The sequence below is a fragment of the Aptenodytes forsteri genome, unplaced genomic scaffold, assembly GCF_000699145.1.
Source record: "Aptenodytes forsteri isolate BGI_AS27 unplaced genomic scaffold, ASM69914v1 Scaffold534, whole genome shotgun sequence".
NCBI classification, from domain to species: Eukaryota; Metazoa; Chordata; class Aves; order Sphenisciformes; family Spheniscidae; genus Aptenodytes; species Aptenodytes forsteri.
This window is the reverse complement of record NW_008795712.1, coordinates 185,377-207,837: the sequence shown is the minus strand read 5'-3', so window position 1 is coordinate 207,837 and position 22,461 is coordinate 185,377. Positions and strand designations below refer to the sequence as shown.

Genomic DNA, 22,461 nt, shown 5'->3' with positions numbered 1-22,461 from the left:
TGCTGCTCTCCAGGCTTCAGAGCTCTGCAGCATGGACGGGGGGCAGGAGCTGCCTGAGTGACACTAAAGCTTTGGGCAAAGCCTCTTGTGACTTTTCCTCTCCTTTTCGTCTCCCGCAGGGATCACGGCATGCTCTCACCCCAGGAGAACACTAACTCCGCGATGTCCCTTCCCCGGGTCAGCCCCTCGCTGAACCCCAGCATCTCCCCAGGGCAAGGCATGGCCCTGCCACCCTCCATCCCTCCCTCCAACGGCAGCATGTTGGCCAGCAACGTGAACCAGCAGCCAGGCGCCGGCCTCCACAACAGCAACTCCAGCACCAGCCAAACCAGTTTTGGATGTTCACCTGGGAACCAGATAGGAGCCAATGTTGCCTTAAGCCAGGGACAAGCCGGTCCCCAGAACAGTAACCACACTTTGAACCTCAATAGCTCCCCCATGAATAGTCCAGGGATTACCCCACCGCAGTTCATGTCTCCGAGGCATCGGGTCAGCCCAGGGCTGGTGCCCAGACCCAGAGTGCCCAGCAATCCCTTCTCACCCACCATGCCCACCATGCACTCCCCCGTGGGCATGGCCAACAGCGGCAGCGGGGGCGGCAGTGGCACCGGTGGCACCAGACCCTTTCCCAGTGCCCCCATAAACTCTATGCAGGGGCTGACCGAAGGTCCCAGCACGCCGGTGGGCTACTCCACGCCACCCCCCGTGCTGAGACAGCTCAGCTCCCAGAGCTCACCTGGCCGCCTCGCCATGCAACCCATGAAAGCGGAGTCGAAGGACAGCAAAGAGATCGCCTCCATCCTGAGCGAGATGATCCAGTCGGATGGCGGTTCGGGGGATGGCAAACCGCTGGACTCGGGCATGCTGCACGCCGGCGACAGGCTCTCGGAGGGGGACAGCAAGTGTTCCCAAGCCACCAGCCATAAGCTGGTCCAGCTCCTGGCCACCACGGCGGAGCAGCAGCTTCGACACGCCGATGCGGACACAAGCTGCAAAGATTCGTTAGCCTGCGCAGGCACCGCTGGCACCTTGGCCTCCGGCAACCCTCCCAGCAGCACCTGCCCTTCCTCCCATAGCTCACTGACTGAGCGACACAAGATTTTGCATAGACTCCTTCAGGAGGGCAGCCCTTCTGATATTACCACTCTGGCCATGGAGCATGAGAAGAAGGAGAACGCCCCAAACCCCGCCACTACCCCGACGGCTCAGAGCCAGCTGCCGGGAACCCCGGACATCAAACTGGAGCCAGACGCGCTGAAGAAAAAAGATGTCAAGGATCACCAGCTCCTGCGCTATCTGCTGGACAAGGATGAGAAGGAGCTTGCTGCAGCCCCGGCGCTGAGCCTGGACGATGTGAAGGTGAAGGTGGAGAAGACGGAGCAGATGGAGCCCTGTAACACAGCCCCAGTGCCGCTCGCCAAACCTCCTGCCACTGAGGAGGTCAAGCTGGAGACGCAGGGCCAGGTGAGTTGACCCGTCTGCATCCATGCTGGTAGGATGCTCTCGACAACTTGTGTTTTGAGGGCAGTTTCCCCCAAACCTGCTGGCGTGCTCCCTCCGCAGCAAGGTGGTGGGGCTGGGAGAAGTGTGGGGAGATGTCCTGTGGCTGCCGCAACCTTCTGCCCTGGTGCCACTTTCTCCAGCGCTGATGCCATCTTCTCCAGTGCTGATGCCACCTTCTGCAGTGATGGTGCCACCTTCTCCAGTGCTGGTGCCGCCTTCTCCAGCACCGGTGCTATCCCCTTTTGTCCAGATGCTTCACATTTTGGCAGCTCAGACCTTCAAGGCGATGGTTCTTCCTTCAAGGGAAGGGAGAAACTTTACCGAGGTGTATACAAGTGAGCAGGAGGTGGGCTTGAGTGAGGAGAAGACCACGTGCATGTTGCCATGCGAAAAGGTTCTTAATTCTGCATCTCTGGGCACATTCAGGGCTCATGTCCCAGGGACTTTTCAATCCCTTGCCTTCTTGTTGGCTGAGATTAGCAATTATACGGGCCTTTTAGTTATCCTAAAAGTATTATTAAATTGAATAATCCAGTGACAGATCTCTGCAATAGAGATTTGGGTGTATAAATATTCATTACATGCAGCTATGAATAGAAGAGATTTCTTATTTTTGAAAGCCAGGGGAGATGGTAACATGGATAAGGCTGCTTAATCCTTTTTAAGCAAAGAGAAGAGAGCGGCTGACATGAAGAGCAGGGCTGATCGCCCGCTTACTGACTGCGGCAAATAAGGCTGCCAGCTTTTGGAGATAGGGGATGAATAACGGAGCGCCCGGAGAGCCTCGTATGACAAATACACACTAAGTCTCTTAATAAGGTTAAGGGCTCAGTTGGCCTGGGAGTCGTGGTTGGTTATCCTATAGGCGAGTGGGAATTGAAATCCTTATCTCTTTCTATAATGTACTTTCCTGGTGTTACCAGCTCGCTGGATGGTACGTCCTCCCCCATCATCTCCCATTTGAGATCCATCATCTAAATTAACGTGCCTCTGGATGAGGAAGACCCAAGTCAAGACGTGCTTATTTTGGGAGGCACGTGGGAGCTCGCAGGTGGGCAGTGAACCTGCCGTAGAGCCAGGTACCCACCCCCATGCTCCAGTGGAAGGCATAACATCCTCCTGGGAGATGCACGGGCTCTTGTCCGGAGCTGCCCCAACCTGCTTTTCGCGAAGCTGGGAGCGTGTCAGGGAGCGCGGTTGTAGCCGAAATTAGACAAAATGCCAGGGCACGGGAAGAGCTTTGCTTGCCTGGTCTCCCAGCCATCCACGTGCAGGATTCGCTCGCTGGCCAGGGATTCAGGCAGGCTCTTTGCTGACCATCGGTGATGGTTGCAGGTATTCCATCCTCCGGAGAGGGCAGAAAGCCCTATTAATTAAATGAGGCTGTGCTAGCTAATTGTGCTCTGCTCGCAAACAGGCACACAGAGCTTGGAGGACTCGAGCCTGGATGTGTTTATAAGCCCCTCTCCTGTGCTGTTGGAAGCAGCTGAGCATTTTTAGGCTCCTTCGTGGCTTTTCGGTTCCAAGTATCCCTCTCCAGGCAGCTGGAGAGCATCAGGATTATATATTGGACCGTACTGAGTGCTTCCAAAGAGTTAATAAAAGAGGCTGGAGAGGGTTTGCAGAGTCTTAAAATGCATTTTCTGAGGAGTGAACAACCCTTCAGTGATCAGCAGCTAAGGACGGAGTTTCATTTCCACATGTTTTCTGTTACAGGCTGCTTTGGTGCGGCGTGGGGAGGGGCAGCTGCCATTTCAAATAAAATCTAGCACTTGCTAGATTTTTGTTTTCATGTGTGATTATTTTAAGAATCGAAATGTGAGTTAGGAGTGATATTAATTGTGGGGCACACTCTGCAGCTCGCCTTCAGCCTTGAAGGAATTATTTCCTTTCTGGATTTATCCTATGGAAACGCCCTGGGTTTGCTCGGAGCCACTTGTTCATGGGGTGAGAACAAAAAATATTTGGGTAGGGCTTGGGAAAGAGCTAATAGGAATTACAAGAGTTAAAAAAAAAATGAAAGGAAAAGAATAAGCAAGGTTTTGGAAGGGCTCTTCATCCTTGTGCTTCAAGGCATGAGCTGAACTTCAGCTAGGTGAAGAGGAAACTTTCCTTCAGGTCACATTATCTTAAACCTACCCTTGAGCGGGCTGCTGGGGAGCGGGCAGCGCTGCCTGCACCTGGGAGCGCTCAGCTCCCTCCACCGTCCACACGCATGGAGGAGGAGTCCAAAGAGAAGTCATGGATGCCCCATCCCTGGAAACATTCAAGATCAGAGTTGAGGGGGGTCTGAGCAACCTGCTCTAGTTGCAGATGTCCCTGCCCACGGCAGGGGGGTTGGACTAGATGGCCTTTAGAGGTCCCCTCCCACCCAAACCATTCTGTGATTCCATGAAAAATAGTTTTACCTTCTTTTTCGTTCGCTTTTTGGTCTGAATCTACATTTCAGCTTGTTTTCACAAGCAGGGCAGAATCCTTTTCTCGAAAAGAAGAAAAGGAGTGATGACAGAGAGCCAGAGATCCTTATGGAAATAGCTGCCTCCAGGAACTGGAGGCTCCACAGAAAATTCAAATGATCTGAAGCTTGCAATAAAACCGTGGGATTATTTAATTTGTGCAAGTATTTCGTTGCCCAAGTGGCTTGGGAGGAGAAGTGCCTCCGCTCCATGTGAAGGTCCAGCCAGGGATGAAGGTTTGCTGGGTGGGTACCACCTGGAAGCATCTCTGACCTCCTCGCCAAGCTGATTTCACGCATGGGGCATCCAACGAGCCGGCTGGGCGAGGGATGAAGGGCAGAGATGAGATGGTGTCCTTTAGTTTGCCTTTTGGTTGGCTCTGGTTTTGGAACCTTGTTTCTGCCGGGAGCCGGAGGTTTGAGGAAGAAGCAGCTGTTCAGAAATATTCAGCCACCCCGTGTCTCCATCCCTCGCACCGTGGATTTTCTCGCCCATCTGGGGACAGAAATAGGTCGTGGAGGTCCAAGCCTTCTCTGAGCAAGACTGGATGGCCTGAGCTGCCCCAGCCCTCCAGCACTGTGTGTTTTCTAGATGTGGAGGAGAAATAAAATACCCATTAAAGTGGGCACAGATTCCAGGTGCAGGTTCAGGTGCTCCAGAAAACAACTTAGAAGCACCCTGCTCCCGCCACGTGTCCTTCATTCCCAATTCTCCATCCTCCAACCTCTTCACATACCCAACAAGCAACGCAAGAACTTCACTGCTCCCGTTTTATCTCCTCTTAACGACTGGTTTGGATGCCCACAGCTCCCTCTGTGCCCTTCTTCTCCCTCTGCCTCCAAAATGACCTCCCTGCAGGAGGAGGTGGAGTTGAGGAGATGTATTTCTGCCGTATCGTGGATGTCTCCCGTTTACTTCAGTTCTCTTTGTTTTGCAAACTTGACCTTTAAAGAAATTCTGCGTGGTCAAGAAATTACATTATTTGGAAGAGTTGACACATGCAGCCTGCTGCAGGAGTTAAATTTGCTGCGTTTAATTCTCTCTGTGAGCCTGGGTTTAGGAGGATATTCTGCTTCTCAGGGCTCTGGGGTTAGGATTTGAGGGAAAGGATACGGGGGAAAAGAAAAAGACCGGTTAGCCCATTATTAATTGTAGTATTGATGCCTGCTGCCCGCGGTGCACTTTTCATCATCGGTGTTGTCTAAACATCATTTAATTCACAACATGCTACTGTAAAGGAGAAGCAAGTGCGTGCCCTGTCACATATATTAAAAATACCAATTTATCTACCCAGGTGCTCGATGGGACTGTAGGTAAGGGAGGAAGAAAGAGCGGTGAAGGTCAAGAAGGAAATCTCTGACACGGTGGGGAGTGTGAGCGGGGTCTCTCAGGTCTCGGATGTTGGACTGGGCTTGTGGTTTCAATGGAGCCACCGTTGTTGGAGGGTCCATCCCAAGGTGGAGCTTCCCGCAGCCGGCCCGGGCTTTGTCCTTGCGTTGCGCTGACCTGTGCATGGTGGAGGTGAAACTGGAAGCAGCTGCAGTGGCGATTGGGATTGCCGCTGGGCTGGTCGATTTTATCTGTGATATGAAATACTTCCAGCTAGGATTTAGGGAGAAACTTTCCATGATTTCTTCTGGCAAGGGGCAAAGCTGTCACCTTAGTGAGAGGTCTTTAACGCTGCTCCGTCAGCCGGGGAAGTGCAGAGGCATCCCAGGGATGCCCAAAGCCAGCGGCCTCCCAGCTATTTATCACGGGCAGGGGCTGTCGGCTGCAGCCTCGCGTCTCGGCTGATGGCAGAGCCTCTTGTCGAAGCCAGGATCCCAATTCCTGCCAGATTTCTCCATCTTCTCCAGACAGGAGCATCATTCCCCCCATCAAACGCAAAGATTTTCCCTAGTGCTATCAAGTTGTCTATTAATTACCCCGTGTTAATGGCCAGGCTTTCCCTAACACCGAGGGGTGGCTCTTCTGGAAGCAGTCTGCCTCCTTAGATTTTAAAGCATTTGGTTTCCCCTGAGATATTTTTTCTTTTTAGCTGAAGCTCATTTATCTCAGCCCCTTTAATCCCAACCTGCTGCTTTACAGCGCCGCTATTACAGCCACTGGTGCAAATCCCTTTCCCAGTAACTTCCCAATTTATTTGAGTCCCCGGGCTAAACATCTACTCTTCCACTCTTAGCCATGATGAAGGCTGGAAAAGCTGAATGGTATTTTACTACCCCATTGAGGGTAATTACATGCCCGAGGCCGGTGTCGGTTTTGGACACTTGTTCCACAAAGTCACTTCTGTTTCTTAGAAAAGACCTTTTTTTTTTTATTATTATTATAATTTCAGCATAAGCATATGTATATTAACAAAGCAAATTATCTCCTGTTTTAAATAGCTTGAGGTTATATATACCATTAATAATTATGCTAATTGCAGCGCGTGAGCATCTCGAAGCTGCCGCCGAGGACCGGGCTCCGGGATGCGGACCCGTGCATGGGGGGGGACAGTCCTTGTCCCCCTCAGGGTCTGCGTCTGGCCAGGCAGAGGGATGCGGGGCTGGTTCTCTATCCCTGTGAGATGCTCAGCATTTCGGCGAGCGAAGGGATGGGGGGAGCAGCGCTGGGGGGCTACGTGCAATGTGAAAACAGCGCTCAGTCTTGCTGATGCTGTGTTTGGGCTGAATCACCCACCTGTGGTTTTTTTTTTTTCCTCCCTTAGTTTGCTGCTGAACTGGAGCAGCTGGACCAGCTCCTGCCCTCGCTGGAGAAGGCGGCTCAGCTGCCCGGCTTGTGCGGACCGGAGAGAAACGAGAGCGGCGTGGCCGGCGTCACCGTCAAACCGGAGATGCTGGCAGCCCCCCTGCAGCCCAGCACCGCTGCCAGAGCCCCCACGGGCGTACGTCGTACGTGTCCACCCCCGGCAAATGCCGGCGCTCGCCCCCGGTCACCGCCACCGCTGCCAGAGCCCCCACGGGACTCAACCGAACGTGTCCGGCAATCGCGGCTTGTGCGGACCGGAGAGAAACGAGAGCGGCGTGGCCGGCGTCACCGTCAAACCGGAGATGCTGGCAGCCCCCCTGCAGCCCAGCACCGCTGCCAGAGCCCCCACGGGACTCAACCGTACGTGTCCACCCCCGGCAAATGCCGGCGCTCGCCCCCAAAACCGGGTCCCTGCTGAGGGGTGGGAGGGGAGGGTCTCCTCCATCATCAGCTCTACTGGGTTACCACCACCCTGGATCCAGCCGCGGTGATGCTCTGGGGGACCTGGGCTTTACAGGCCGGTGCAAGGCTGGTGGTGGTGAGCCCCACGGTCCCCCTGCAAACAGCCGTGACGTGAGTAAGAGGAGAGGGAAGGGATACTGTCCCTCCGAGACGTGTGCGTGGTCGCAAGGGAGCAGGCAGGCTCAGCCAGAGGTGTTTGAGGTTTCAAAGCATTGCTGTTACTTCCAGACAGGGGTTTGAGACTTAATACGCTCAGATGCAGCATCAGGACATTTTTTCTAGGTGTGAAAAAAAAAAAAAAGGACCTGATTTTTCTCCAAAGTGAGTAGTTTTACCAAAGAAAAAATTAGGATTTTTCTCCTGAAGGAGCCTGCAGGCAAATAATAAATTCAGGGTGTTACATAGCAAAAGCGTACGTGGACCCCATGGCTGGGGGCTCAAGCTGGGGCTCCTCGGGGTGGGCTTCCCCAGGCTGGGCGGTAACAGAGGCACAGCCATTCCCAGCAAACCGCCCACATCCACCATGGGGAAAGCAAGCTTTTACCAATTGCAGCATAAATTTGCCCAAATAACTGCACCCAGCGGCTCCTGCTATCGTGGCGTGCTTGGTCAGAGCCCACGCCACACGCTTGCCATAATGGACGTCCCCGTGCCAGCCCCAAGCCCTGCGGCGCGAGGGATGCTCGCCTGTCCCCTTTGGTACCGCGGCATCCCCGGGGCAGCGTGCCGGAGCCGGTCCTGGCCCCGTGGGGCTTTTCCCATCCCACGCTTGATTTTTCATGGATATAATTATCTGTCACATCCCCCGTATCGCTGCCGCTGCAAATCGCGCCGTCTTGAATGCTGAAGTGCAGCTTTCAGAGCAGAGGGAAGGAAGAGCGAGCCGCAGGACAGGGCCCAGTATAAACCAGTTAGCTGCTGGTCCACATCCTACCCAAGGAGGGATGATCGTCCCGTTACTTATTCAGCAAATGGAGATGAGGAGGTTTTGGGTTCCAGCCCAGCAAGAAGCCCGCGAGGCGGCTCTGGCAGGCAGGGCTGGGATATTTTCGGAAGACTCAGATTGCAGAAGTGGAGCCTTTAAAAGGGTAGGAGCATCGTAGCAGAAGGAAAAGCAACGCAGTGGCGTGAGCATGGCCAAGATCGTGCCGTGAAGTGGGGTGAAGCCCACCTGGGAGGCTGGGTTTGCAGTGGGCTCTCGGGGGGGGACCCTCTGAGGGCAGCACAGCATTGCGCCACCGAACAATGGCTTGCAGGTCTCTAACCCCCCCCCAAAAAAAACCCTCTGCGAGCTGCTGGCAGGCTCTGGAGCAAAGTGCTATGGGCTGAAACGTCGCCCTGCCTGCGATAAATCATAGGGGAAGAGTTTGGGGTCTCATAAATTGGAGTATCAGCTAACAGAAGATGTACTGGGTACGGTGTAAGAGATGGATGCTGGAAGGGTGACGAGTGACGGCTGCGTTGAGCCCGGAGGCATCGGGGAGCCGTGCTGTGCCTCCCCTCCATCGGGAAAATGTCTGGGAAGTGAAAAGGAGCTGTCAGCCCCGTAGCTGTAGCCGTGGACCGATTCACCCATCACCTTCGAGTTGAATTCATCATTAGGCTTATTGCTCCAGCCTAATAGTTCCTTGCCAAGGACCCTCTTGTCCCAGGGCTGAGATGGTTGGTACCTTCAGCAGCAGGGACACTCGTAATGCTCCAACATAATTGAGAGCGGGGCTTATTGCCTTCGGAGAAAAGGGAATCCTGCACCCAAGTTAGGGTGGGGAGGAGGGTGAGCACGGTTGCGGCAGGGGCTGCAGTGCGAGCGCTTGAAATGCCAACTGCTGCCCTCCTGGGTTACAGCGTCTAAAATAGCAGTTACCGCCAAGGAGATCCACCACAAGCCTTGCTGTAGGTGCTGCTGTCGGGTTTAACTCGTGCAGGGTGGCAGCGGTGCACCCCTAAGCCGGTCCCCGAGGATTTAGAGGGCTGCTGGCTTGGGAGAGGGGTTGCCAACAGCCCCCGCTTTCCCCCCCCAGCCACGGCTGGTGGCCGCCCGCTTGCAAGGCTGACTCTTACATTCATTTTTCAGTTCAACGTGAGCATTTGAGATGTGCTCCCTGATGGCAAACTGCAGCTGAATTTGCAAAAACTTATCTAAATAAAAATCAGAATAATGCAAGGCCTAATGACATCGTTTTAATTGATTTAAAGCCAGCAGGTGATAGATGAAATCTGCACAGGCAGGAAGCCAGCACGGGCAGCATCGCTGCTGAGGCTCCCCTCTGGCTGCCAGGCGTAAGGGGGGCACGGCTCCTGCGCTGGGGTCACCCCTGGAGGGAGCAGAGCCTGGTTGAGTTGGCTACGTCGAGCGAGAGAGCTGCACTTCAGCTTCTATAATTCACAGTGGTCCTGATACCCTCCTTTTAGCAGTGTCCAGACCCTGTCTATGTACATTAGATGGATGCAACCCCCATCCCCCCTGCCTTTCTTACGTCCAGTTGATCATTTTTAATTTTTATGCCCAGCTGATTATTTTAAGCTCCAGCTACTGGTTTTTGGGTGCCAGCCCGGCTCCTGGATCCCCTTACCTTCACACAGTTAGCTCCAAGCTCCAGCTACTGGTTTTTGGGTGCCAGCCCGGCTCCTGGATCCCCTTAACAGTGTGGCATAGCATGCAGGAGCTGCGGTGCTGCCCCGGCAGGGATGGCTCCCCCAGGGTGGCTGCGGGTGACCAAACCACACATGGGACCAAGCCTTCAGCTTTAGGCAAGGTGACATCCCACCCTGACCCCCTTCTTGCCCTCCAAACTTACCGACACCGGCTCCCTCCCTGGCGGGGCGAAGATTTTGCCGAGCGCCGGTGATCTTGGAACTAGCCTTGGGAAGAGATCTGACTTGTGCTTTTTTTCCTTTTTTTTTTTTTTTTAAATAATTTAATGAATCTCTAGCGATGAACAGCGGGCAGGGCGTGCAGGCTGGTCGGACCCCGTTTGAGTTCTGCGACCCCCTGGAGCCAGCGCAGCTGAGGCCGGTTCCTTGTCCTGCGAGCAACGGCAGCAGCCCGCACGCCCGCGGGCCGTCCCAGCAGGGCAGGGGGACGGTGACCGCACCAAACCCCTTCCCACCCGACACAGGTACGTACAGCCGCAGGCATCCGCTCCTCTCCACCTTCTCCAGGTTACGCTAAGGCTTTCCAGGGAGTCCCGCGGGAGAAAAGACGTTGCAGAGTGGAGCTCGAGCATTGCTGTTCACCACCAGCTTCTCCCAAGCAGCGAGCTTCCAAGCTGTGCTTACTCTTTTCTCTCTTTTCACGTCAGTATAGTTTCGGACAAAAGAAAGGCCTTTCTGTCCCTCCCAGCTCCCAGGGAGGCAGTCAGAGGAGGCTGCATCCCCTCGCCTAAGCGGTGACAGCAGCTCAGGCTCCCCTGGCACTGGTTGAGGTTTAATTTCCACGAGACCCGGAGCATGGGTGGTGTGTCGGGAGAAGAGCTGCAGGAGCAACAGTCTCACCTCAACTTGCCGAAATCGCTGACGGCAAAACACTGCAGACCTCGCCGTGAGCCATTTCGGCAGCCTGGGCTCCGGAGGGTTGTGGATGCTGCTTCTCTGCCCTCCTTTGCTTCCCTTGATGCTTCCCTCACTGAATCATGCGATGTTAAACATGATCTGGAAGAGGGATCTTGCTTGCCATCGTGCACTGGGGCTCTTCAATGGCTTGACTGCAGGTGCAGAAAGCAAATAACCCAGATCTCATCTTCTCATGATGGTAGCAGGGGACTAGAAGAGCTGCTGGATTCATCCGCTCTCCCCTCTCTGACGGTGGCCGGGCTCCAGGAGAGCATCAGCCCTGCATCTCACACACCGTTCGCCTTGGAGCACAGCTCTGGCCCCGCTCGCGGTTTTTTTTTTTTTTTTTTTTTTTTCAGGTACGTACAGCCACAGGCATCCGCTCCTCTCCACCTTCTCCAGGTTACGCTAAGGCTTTCCAGGGAGTCCCGCGGGAGAAAAGACGTTGCAGAGTGGAGCTCGAGCATTGCTGTTCACCACCAGCTTCTCCCAAGCAGCGAGCTTCCAAGCTGTGCTTACTCTTTTCTCTCTTTTCACGTCAGTATAGTTTCGGACAAAAGAAAGGCCTTTCTGTCCCTCCCAGCTCCCAGGGAGGCAGTCAGAGGAGGCTGCATCCCCTCGCCTAAGCGGTGACAGCAGCTCAGGCTCCCCTGGCACTGGTTGAGGTTTAATTTCCACGAGACCCGGAGCATGGGTGGTGTGTCGGGAGAAGAGCTGCAGGAGCAACAGTCTCACCTCAACTTGCCGAAATCGCTGATGGCAAAACACTGCAGACCTCGCCGTGAGCCATTTCGGCAGCCTGGGCTCCGGAGGGTTGTGGATGCTGCTTCTCTGCCCTCCTTTGCTTCCCTTGATGCTTCCCTCACTGAATCATGCGATGTTAAACATGATCTGGAAGAGGGATCTTGCTTGCCATCGTGCACTGGGGCTCTTCAATGGCTTGACTGCAGGTGCAGAAAGCAAATAACCCAGATCTCATCTTCTCATGATGGTAGCAGGGGACTAGAAGAGCTGCTGGATTCATCCGCTCTCCCCTCTCTGACGGTGGCCGGGCTCCAGGAGAGCATCAGCCCTGCATCTCACACACCGTTTGCCTTGGAGCACAGCTCTGGCCCCGCTCGCGGGGTGGGATTGCCACGCTCCCCACCAGCCCACGGATGCAGGATGCGCGTGGCTGGTACTCATTGTAACTCTGGACAGCCCTGCACACAACCAGTCCCTCTGAATCACGTGCAGCTCTTGGTTTGGGCAGCTTCTCGTGAGAAGAGCATCACACGAGAGCTTTCATCCTCCTCCCCTCCAGGAGGGGAGGCAGAGATCAGCGTTGCACGTTGCGACGTCACAGCAGCTTGCAGCTATATAATATTATTATTTTACATCCTGCCCTGATACCTGCTAAGCCACGACCGGGTCCGGCTGCCTCGAGGAGGGTCACCCACGGCCCAGTAAATGAGCCGTCGGTAAATGATGCTCTGCTTGGGAAAATCTGTGATTTTCAGCACTGATGATCCTGGGGACCGTTGTCAGGCGAGTCGAGGAAGGATTGGAGACGGGCTGCATCGCAACTGTGCCACGAGCCTCCCCGGCCCAGCCGGAGCTGCCGCGGCTGCCGCTGGCACTGCCAGGATCCACCTGTTGCCAAGCAACCTTAAGGCTTTTTTTAAGAAATTTCGAGAAATAGAGGAGTGCTTGGCAGGAGCCGCCGTGCCGGTGCGTGCGCTGGGATGCTGAGCATCCCCGAGCTGGACCTTCCTCCCCTCCCTCCCCTTAGGGCTCTTAGTTTCTCTTTTTTGAAACAAACCCCACGGTCCGGGTGGCACGTGAAGCTGGTGGCTCCTTGTGACAACAACGAAGACAGCAGGCACTGCGTAACCACAGACCTTTTCAAGCAAATAACATATTTTATTGGGAAAAGAATCAGCACAGCTGAGCTTGGTTAAAAGAAGAGAGATTTTCATCTTTAGCGACAGCCTTCATCAGCAGTTCTCTTAGAAACTCAGGGTTTTTGACATAGGGGCGGCCACCGACAGCACATCCCGATGTGGCAGAGATGCCACCCCGGCCAGAAATGTGCTCCCCCCTCCGGTTTCCAGCTCCCTGGGTCTCCACGGGCTGGTTCAGCTGAGGTGCTGTTTGATCTTCAATCCCAAATCCTGTTTCAAATGGGATGATGTAAAGTCTCCAGCCTCATAAATCTCTCTGTCCTGGGCTTGGGCTCCAAGTTCTGCTACAACTTAATTTAATTGCATTGGCTCCTTTCCCTGCGCAAATTAACTTTTCTCCAGAAGAGAGGCAGAAGATGCTAATGGGTGTGGGTTACTTTTTAAGCTAAAATCTTCGGTAGTAACAATTTGCCTTCAAGAAGAAACCCTCTAACTTGCCTAAATTTTGAAACTCTTGCTAGAAATATGCTGAAAAGGGAAACTGTTTGATAGCATTTGCACATACTGAGTACACAGGATCATATATTTCTGCTGCGTGTGCAGTATCTGCCTAGATTTTCACCCAGAATTTCATGCTTGTAATTAATGGTTAGGAAACCACACCCGATATCTGTAACTTTGGGTTGAAAAGAGCCGTAACTGGTGATTCTTAGCATCCCTTTTAGGGATGTTTTAGGACACCGTTGGCATCCTGTTGCTCTGAGCTTGCCCCGTCCCCACGGCAGCACCCGAGTCCTGGCCACGCACTAACCTTTCCTCCCCTCATCCTGCTTTTCCCCCCAGGAATGCCTGAGCTGGAGATGGTGCCGGATCACCAGTTTGGACAGCCGGGAATGGGGGAGCAGATCCCGTGGACAGATAACAGCATGGCAGCCATGAATCGAGGCGCGCTGAATAAACCCGAAGAGTAAGTACCACGGGGCTGGCAGCTTCCCAGCCTCTCCCAGGAGAACATTGGGATGTCCTGGCAATAGCTGCCTGGGACAAAGAGACGTGTCCTTGCTTTGCTGCCTGCCTGGAAACCTGGCAAGTGCAGGCTGGGATGAGCACGACTGCCCATCGCCGTACGGCGGCGATGGTTGCTGCTGGGACCATAAAGTGCCGGGACCTGGGAGGTGCAGGGTGCTACGATGCGAGAGATGACGTCTGTTCTCTCTCTAGGGTCAAGCGTGTGAGTAGATGAGGAAGGTGGGTGGGGGGAGACGTCCAGGGTATGTCTGGACCTGAATAATCACATATATCCACGGCAGAGCCAAGGATGCTGCAAGTCCCCACTATCCCTTGCCAGTGCCAATGCTTGGGCTGGTGTTCTCCAGCATCCCTTCTCGCCGGGGGCAGTGGTGGGATCTGGAGAACCATGGGACAGTTTTTTGTTTTCACGTGATCGCAGCTCTTTGCAGTCCCCATGTGCTTGGCTTCAGCTAAAATTATTACAGCTCTAATCCAGGGTCGAATAACCCCCTCCGGTCCTCTAACCACCTTTTTTGGGTCCATGCCCCATGGAGCAGCCATCATCTGCCCAAAGTACAACGTCACTCCTTGGCTATAAACTCTCTTGGAAGAGACTGTAGGTCAGATATTTTGGGACGGGAGGTCAGAAGGGCGGCGAGCCCTGCTGATGGAGCTCGGCGGTTGATGCCCTGCCGGGCAAGGGGCACCCCAAAGTCCTCGCTGAGGCAGCAGCGCTGGCAGCAGCGCTCATGGAGATGGATTTGATGCGGTTGGGAGGTGAATCCTCCCCCTGACCCGGGGAGGGCTTCGGATACCTGGTTTAAGAGCCAGCACTGATGAGCTCTGCACGGATCCTCTTGCCAAAGCCCAGCCCTGCTTTGCGGAGAGGCAGAATTTCCTCTACTAATTAAAGTCTTTAGCAGATGAGCAGTCTCTTTTCCCGTCCTGAAGAAGACATGTGTAAGAGTTGTATTTGAGCAAGCCGGTAGCCAAACATCTTTTTCTAGGGGCTAAATTTGGATTAATTTCTTAAAGCTCTTCGCTCAGCCCAGGAAGAGAGTTGCTTAAGTGGTCTCCACTGCTGCAACTGGATCTCAGACTTCTGCTGGAAGGACTTGGCCTCTTGTTGCTTGAAAGAGCTGGGAGATAAAACAAATCCCTATTTAACTGAGCATTTACACCAGCCCGAGCCCTTGCCACAAGGAAGTAACTTTCCTTTTAAGCCTTGCTGGTGTCATTATTTTGTTGGGTTAAGATCCGTGGGGCATACCTGGCAAAGGGCAGAGCTGCTAGAAAAATCAATCTGTTTTTTAAGCCACGAATGTTCCTTAAAATGCTGCTTATGGGGTAAAAATGACCTTACCTTACTCAGCAGCCTTGTGCTCCAAGCACTGAGTCAGTCTGGCTGGCTGTAGACGTTTTTGTCTCCCCAGCCAGCGCAGCTGGGAGGAAGGGAGGGGGATTTTCTTCTGGCTCACCCTTTGCAGCAGGATTATTGAGTGAGGACCCAGGTTGGCGTGAAAGGCTTGGGACCTGCGCAGGTGTCAAGGAGGGAAGCGTTGGGCAGCAGCATCCCGGGACTCCTCAGGTGGGAAAAACACCTTGGGTGGTTTCAGGGCAGAGTCCTGTGCCAGGAGACAAGGTCGGACCAGTGAAGCGGTGGCATCTGCCTGAAGCCTGGTGAGATGTGGAGGTAACAAATCTCGCACAGTCCCTGCCTTTGGAGAGCGGTGGTTTCAACCCCGCTTTAAAATTGCAGCCTGGTTAGGGTTTTACAGGGTAGTATTTGATTTTCTCGGCATTGAGGGGGGAGAAAGCAAGGTGCGTGGTGGGACTTCCCATGGCGCCGTCAGGTCCCTGCAGCAAGGTCGGGCTCCCCATGCAGTGGAGATGTGGGGGAAGCCCCCAGTAAAGCCAACACATGGACTGGGGCCACGAGATGACAGCAAGATGAGAGGTAGAGGTCTGCTCGTCATGGTGAGCCTCCGTTCCTCCTGAATTAGGGTCTCCAGGCACGGGCTGTTCCTGCTGGAGGTGGTGGGCAGAGGCAACGCTGGAAGAAGCTGGTTCCCAGCTCAGTTCACTCCCGTATCTTCAGTAACCGTAGGTCTGATGGAGCATCATGGGTGAGACCTGCCTTGGCAGCATCTTGGTGGGGTCTAAACACTTCCATCTAGCGGCGTGGTGATCAACTACAAAATCCCACTTCCACTGCAGCCGAGAGGAGAGATTCTGCTGGAGAAAAGCCTCTGGACTTTGGTCCTCAGGACCTGCAGGTGTGCTCCAGCTGTGGAGGACATGCTTGTCCTGGGAGATGCCCACGGTCCCAGCAGCTGTGCATCCACCCGATGGAGACCGCAGTCAGAGAAAGCAGACAGAGCCTTTAGACTGCAGATATTACAGGACCGAGGAATATATTTTAGCTGAGATCAAACTGGCAGAGCTTTTGCTTTGGGGGTTGTAAAGGTTTCCCAGCTGGGAGGTTCGCGTTAGCTGGAGCCGGGCTGAGGTCCTGGCCTTGTTCAAGGAGCTGGTGGTGCCCAGATCTCCCAGCACCGGCTGTCCTGGGGAACAGGAACTTCCTTTTTAAATTCTGTTCCCCAAATCCTCTCCTGCTTTTTGCCTCTTGATAAAGTGGGAGGACTACAACATCCCCTCTCTCGTGTCCCAGGCATAAGTGCTCTTGTGTCTTCTGCAGAAGAGGGACACCTTGGGCCAGGTCCAAGGCTTCTCGAACCAAGTCCAGGCCGCTGTTCTCGCATGCGTTCCTCTAATCCCCCAAGGTCAAACATGCCACCTGGGGCCTGATTCGGTTGCCTCAACGCTGGCACCCAGCGCATCTGAGATGCCTGAGGTTTGTAGGACATCTGTGCAGGGCCGGAGACCTGCACCCTTTCAGAGCAGCGCTTGGAGGCCATGCCAGGGAGATGTTTTACGGGACCTCAAGCAGCATTTGACACCATCTCTGCAAGTAGCTGAATTTCTCCTCACCGCATGCAGAATCAGAGCTTTCGCCTTAGAAAAGCCTGAAGGGTGGATAGAAAACCTTTGCGTCACGAAACCGGTATGACTGGGGACATGATGTACGGGGTCCAGGATCTCCTTTTCCCCTCTGTCACCTGCCCGGAGACTCATCTGAACCCCACCACGGCATGGTGCTGGAGGAGAGGAGGAGTGGGGAAGGCTCCGCAAGCTGGATTGGGCTGCAAAGCAGGACGCGCTGGAGGTTTATTTACTACATAAATGTTGTATTGTCCCCACGATCTCTTTATAAACCAACTTTTGCCGTCCACGCGGAGGTCTGGCATGGGCTGAAGAGACGGTGCCAACCTGAATTTCTCCTCTAGCTGCCTGTTAATGAGGAGAAGAAGCCTGTCCTCCCCTTCCTCTGCAAGAACGATGTCTGCACAGCAAACTTTGTCCTTTGGCCTTGGCACTGAAAAACTGGGTTTGATACAAGCAGCAGGTAGCAGGGACCTTGGTTACGGAGTGAAACTAGCCCTGCTTTTCACCTCTGTCTCCCCGCTTCCCTCTCTGCTCCCGCTCTGCAATTTAAGAAATCCCAAAGCCGAGTATTTCTTTTCCCCGGATTAGGCTGCGTGTGTTGGCTGCAGCGGTCTCGGTCAGATTGGCTTCAGTTCCTTACTGTACATCTGGTCCTCATCTGGAGCTAAAAGGATAAACATGTCTGCTGCTTGGGAACTGCTGGCATGTTCGAGCCCTCGCCTTTGTGCCTCTCTGCGAGCGTGATGTGCCACGGCTCTCTTCATCGTGTCAGACCCGACAAATCCGATTGACTCCAATTAGTCACGTCATTGGAATGTCTCTCCTTACATATTAATCTTATTCCCAAAGAATATTGAGCGAGCTTTGCAGAAATCTTATTTTTGCAGCTCAAAGGTTCCCCTTTGCCTTCAGCTGCTTTGCTTCCAGCTGCTCCGCTTCCAGCTGCTCCGGCTCCATCCACGCCTCCCTGCTTTCGTGCCGGCAGAAGTTTTGCTCTGCCTCCCGCTGTCCTGCCCAAAACGCCTGCGGGAGCAAAGCCTGCAAAAGCACCGAAGTTTTATTCCCAAACCTCACCAAAACGCTGTCCTGGCTTCGTTTCGTGGAGAGGTTCATCCTTACAAGCAGGTTTTGGCCCGGGGCTTGAGCTTGAGCAGGCTCAGCCGGTGTCGGAGCCGGGGGACAAGGCTGCATCCCGTGGGGTTTGCATGATGCAGCGGGGTGGGAGCGAGTCCCCGTGGCTGCAGGGGCTGTGTCGCTCGAGCATTTCCTAGCTCAGCCTCCTTGCTGCTTCATAAACCTTAACGTGCCTCCCCTTGACTTCTTCTCTCTGCAGCCAGTGCATCACCTCGCAGCTGGATGAGCTCCTGTGTCCTCCCACCACGCCGGAGGGTCGGAACGACGAGAAAGCCCTGCTCGAGCAGCTCGTCTCCTTCCTCAGCGGCAAAGACGAGACGGAGCTGGCCGAGCTGGATCGAGCTCTTGGGATCGACAAACTGGTCCAGGTAAAGAGAGAACCACTCATGGGACTTACTGGAGGTCACATACAGGGCCAGATGCTGAGGTGTGACGTGAGCGTGGAGGAGGATTTCCAACATCTGGTAACAGGAGGCCAGATGTGAGTGGGAACACACGAGAGCGTCAGATTCAGAGACGATACTTAACACCACACCGTTCTCTCCCCCCGCCAAAAAAGCTGGAAAACAGCCCCGTGAAATACAATATCTCACTTCTCCGCTTTTCAAACGCGATCCCCCATGAGAACCGGCAGCCTGGCAAAGAGGCGGCCGAGCATTTTCGGCCCTGGGGCGGCTCATGTAACGGGGAGAGCTGGCAGGCTGTGCCGCTTCCCCACCTTACGGGGGGGATTAGGGCACGGAGGAGCCTTCCAGCTGGAATCCCACAGCCTGGGATTCCTGAGCCCGGGTTGTGCTGCCTAATAATATATCTAATGGCCTCGCTGGTATGAAACCGTGCAGCCCTTACTATCAAGATTGGCTTACAGTGCAGCTGCCCTTCTGTCGCGGGCGAGCATTTTCCGCCCTGGGGCGGCTCATGTAACGGGGAGAGCTGGCAGGCTGTGCCGCTTCCCCACCTTACGGGGGGGATTAGGGCACGGAGGAGCCTTCCAGCTGGAATCCCACAGCCTGGGATTCCTGAGCCCGGGTTGTGCTGCCTAATAATATATCTAATGGCCTCGCTGGTATGAAACCGTGCAGCCCTTACTATCAAGATTGGCTTACAGTGCAGCTGCCCTTCTGTCTCGGGTTGAACCGCAGGGGGAAAAAAAAAAAAAGAGGTTTGCTTTTAGTGGTGCTGTCTTACTCGGATAGCGCTGGGGCCCTGGTTTCTGCAGCTGAGCTCCGGTGGAGACTCCCTATTTGCAGATATCCGTGGGGGCAGATGCCTCTGAAGAGTCCAGGGTTTCATAAATAACAGGTATCTCTCTTCTCCGCTTTTCAAACGCGATCCCCCATGAGAACCGGCAGCCTGGCAAAGAGGCGGCCGAGCATTTTCGGCCCTGGGGCGGCTCATGTAACGGGGAGAGCTGGCAGGCTGTGCCGCTTCCCCACCTTACGGGGGGGATTAGGGCACGGAGGAGCCTTCCAGCTGGAATCCCACAGCCTGGGATTCCTGAGCCCGGGTTGTGCTGCCTAATAATATATCTAATGGCCTCGCTGGTATGAAACCGTGCAGCCCTTACTATCAAGATTGGCTTACAGTGCAGCTGCCCTTCTGTCTCGGGTTGAACCACAGGGGGAAAAAAAAAAAAAGAGGTTTGCTTTTAGTGGTGCTGTCTTACTCGGATAGCGCTGGGGCCCTGGTTTCTGCAGCTGAGCTCCGGTGGAGACTCCCTATTTGCAGATATCCGTGGGGGCAGATGCCTCTGAAGAGTCCAGGGTTTCATAAATAACAGGGCATGGCAGGGGGAGAAAGCTGGCTGCCGGGGAGCTAGCAAGGGATGTGGAAAATGAGATGGATCGCTTGGGATTTGTCTTCGAGTGGTTTCTTTTTCCGTGCCCCATAGCGCTCACACGCATGCTTTTTCCAAAACAAGGAACAGAATCGAAAGCCTGTTAATAAATGGGATGTCCTAAGAAAGAAGCTTCTCAGAGCAAATCCCTCTGGCTGCTCTGGGCCTGATCCTCCATCGTTTAAGCCCGGAGGTGGCACATCTCCTTCTGCAGCCCCACCGAGATGACTTGCGCTGTGCTACTGGCAGGGTTTATCTTTTCATCAGCTATTTGGGGAACCTGTCAGTGAATTGATTCCTGCGTCAGGTATTTGCCACGTCCCTTTTCTCAAGGCTGTGCCTCCAAAATCACCACCTGCCTTTTTTTTTTTTTGCAAGTTAGGGGTAGGGAGTTCAGCCTCTCTGGTAGAATGGATCAGAGATGCTCTTGCCAAAGATGCAGCTGCGACAGCTCAGTGTTTTCACAAGGGTTTTGCAGACTCAGCTGGCAGAGCTCCCCAGCAACCCTTTCCTGCACCAGACAGGCTCCAGCAGCATCGGACCGCTGGGTTGAGATGCCCTCGGATGGCACCCGATGCTGCCAAGCATCCCCACGCCGATCCGGCGCTTCCCCTGCCGAAGAGCACCTGGATTGGGGGGGGATTTTCACTCCGACCCAGCTTTGCTCCCATCCAGAGATCATTTTGTTAATGGGAATCTTGGGCTTTTTCCATGGCTTCGGCTGAACCTCAGAAATACTTTGAATAGTTCCATGAAATATTTGCTGGAAATACATCTTTAGAGAAACAACACGTCAGCATAAAGGCATCTTTGGGAAGAAAACGTGTTGATAGTTCCCCTCCAGGATGTGTTATTGGCAGGTAGGGGTTCGCATCCCCTGGGGCAGAGTTTGGGGATTTACTCTGACTCCACCAAACCCACCGTCTTCTCCGTGCTACCAGAGATGGTGGTGGGATGAAGTGCTGGAGATACCTGCACTCAGTTTAATGAGGAGGCAGCTGGAAACTGGGTAGTTTGGAGAGAGAAGAGTAAAAAAGCCTCATTTCAGCAGGTCTGTGGGTTTTGGCCACCGCAGGCTGCTGTTTTATGTCCTGGTATCTAGTCCTTGACCTTATAAACTCCTTCTTCATTTATCTTAAGCAGTTTATTTTTCCCCACCACCATCTTAATTTATCCTAAGCAGTGTATTTTTCCCCACCGCCATTCCCATATCTTCATCCCTGCCTTCAAGCCTCAGTCCTTTGGTGGGCACCGTCTAACCAAATCCCAAAGGCAGTGGGATTTGGGGGAGTTGTATGTGTGGTTTCTCTTAACGCAGCTTTCTCTTAATCCGTGGGACTTGGATTAAGGATTCTGGCTCCAAGGTGTTACTTCTCCGTGGGTTCATAGCTCAAACACCAGATTTCTCTGCCTGAGCCAAGCTAGAGCAGCGCAGAATATTTTACCGTGATTTGCTGGTGTGGAAATCATCCCCCAGCTGTAATAAGGCTCATTTGTATGGGAATGGCTGTGCTATAGACCAAAAGGTCCTCTCTCCCGTGGGTTCCTAGCAAGGGGTGTCCATGAGCAGCGCAGGAATGTAGTCATGCTTCCCCATGAGCTCTCCCAGTCCCAGGGGTCCGTGGCTCTCACCCTTGGACATGGCCTGTGCCTGAGGTGCTTTTGGGGCAGATGGGGACCCAAAACGCCATACCTCCAGCCGAGCCTCCGAGGCTGCATAAAAATAGGAAAGGAGAGAGAGCACAAACTATTTCCCATGTTCAGGTTGATCCTCCAAGCCTTAGGGTCTGTCCAACCGGGTGTGCTGCCATTTGGAGCCCAGATGAGCAGCTCAGTGCTAGCAGACCCTGCGGAAGAAGGCAGAGGAAGGCAGAGGAAGGCAGCGGCACCTCCCGCTACCCCCTGCCGCTTCCCCCCACCAGCCCGGGGAGGTGAGCCCTGAGCCCTTCCAAAAAGCCTGGCCTTGGTCTTTGCTTGCAAGCAAGCCAAAAGAAATCATTTCCCTCCCTCTAAGATCTGAGAAGCCCCGGGGAGCGAGTGTTTAATGCCCTCCTCGACACAGCACTAGTGCCCGCACGGGCTGGAGCCTGGCCCAGGGGATGAGGGTTACAGGCAGCAGCATCCTTACGAGCGAGCTGCCCCACGCCAGGCACGTCCTCCCTCCCCTCTGAGCTATCCCGGGAGAGGTCGGGTGCCGGTGGGGCTCCAAAGTGATATTTTCCTCCCCCTTTGCCTTCGCCAGGGCGGCGGGCTGGAAGCCCTGACGGAGCGGTTCCAGCCCCAACAAGCCACCCCACCGCTCATGATGGAGCAGAAACCCAGCATGTACCCCCAGCCTTACTCCTCCGCCTCTCCCACCACCAACCTCCCCGGCGCCTTCCCCGGCATGGTCAGGCAGAAGCCGTCCTTCGGACCCATGCCGGTGCAGGTACCGCCGCCCCGCGGCGCCTTCCCCACCAGCATGGCCATGCAACCCCGGCAGACGCTCAACAGACCCCCGACGGCCCCCAACCAGCTGCGACTTCAGCTGCAGCAGCGGCTGCAGGGGCAGCAGCAGGTAATTCTTCTCCCTCCGCATCCCAGGGCCACGGGCAGGGGGACGGAGGGACCCTCGGTCCTGCCTGCAGCCCCACGCATCCTAATCGGACGGGATCGGACGGGTGGGAAGCTCCTGCATCGGAGTTTTGAAGGTCTCCCTCGCTTCTTCCCCCCCCCCCCCCCCCCCCCCCCCCCCCCCCCCCCTCTCTCCTCCCCCCCCCCCGCCCCTCCCCCCCTTTCCACCCCCCGGCCGCCATATTCTCGCCTTTGCCGCCTTCCAGCGCCGACTCTTCGGACGGGACGGGTGGGAAGCTCCTGGAGTTTTGAA

General features: G+C 54.6%; 1 protein-coding gene across 1 annotated transcript in view; it reads left to right on the top strand.

Annotated features, from left to right (window-relative positions):
- The window catches only part of NCOA1 (nuclear receptor coactivator 1), a 134,184-nt gene that overhangs the window by 104,760 nt on the left and 6,963 nt on the right, over positions 1-22,461 (top strand). The window contains exons 10-15 of the mRNA XM_009283430.2: positions 120-1,464; positions 6,670-6,853; positions 10,106-10,291; positions 13,451-13,574; positions 17,958-18,126; positions 21,838-22,152. Coding sequence (XP_009281705.1) covers positions 120-1,464; positions 6,670-6,853; positions 10,106-10,291; positions 13,451-13,574; positions 17,958-18,126; positions 21,838-22,152 — 2,323 coding nt within the window. The remainder of the gene's footprint in view (positions 1-119; positions 1,465-6,669; positions 6,854-10,105; positions 10,292-13,450; positions 13,575-17,957; positions 18,127-21,837; positions 22,153-22,461) is intronic.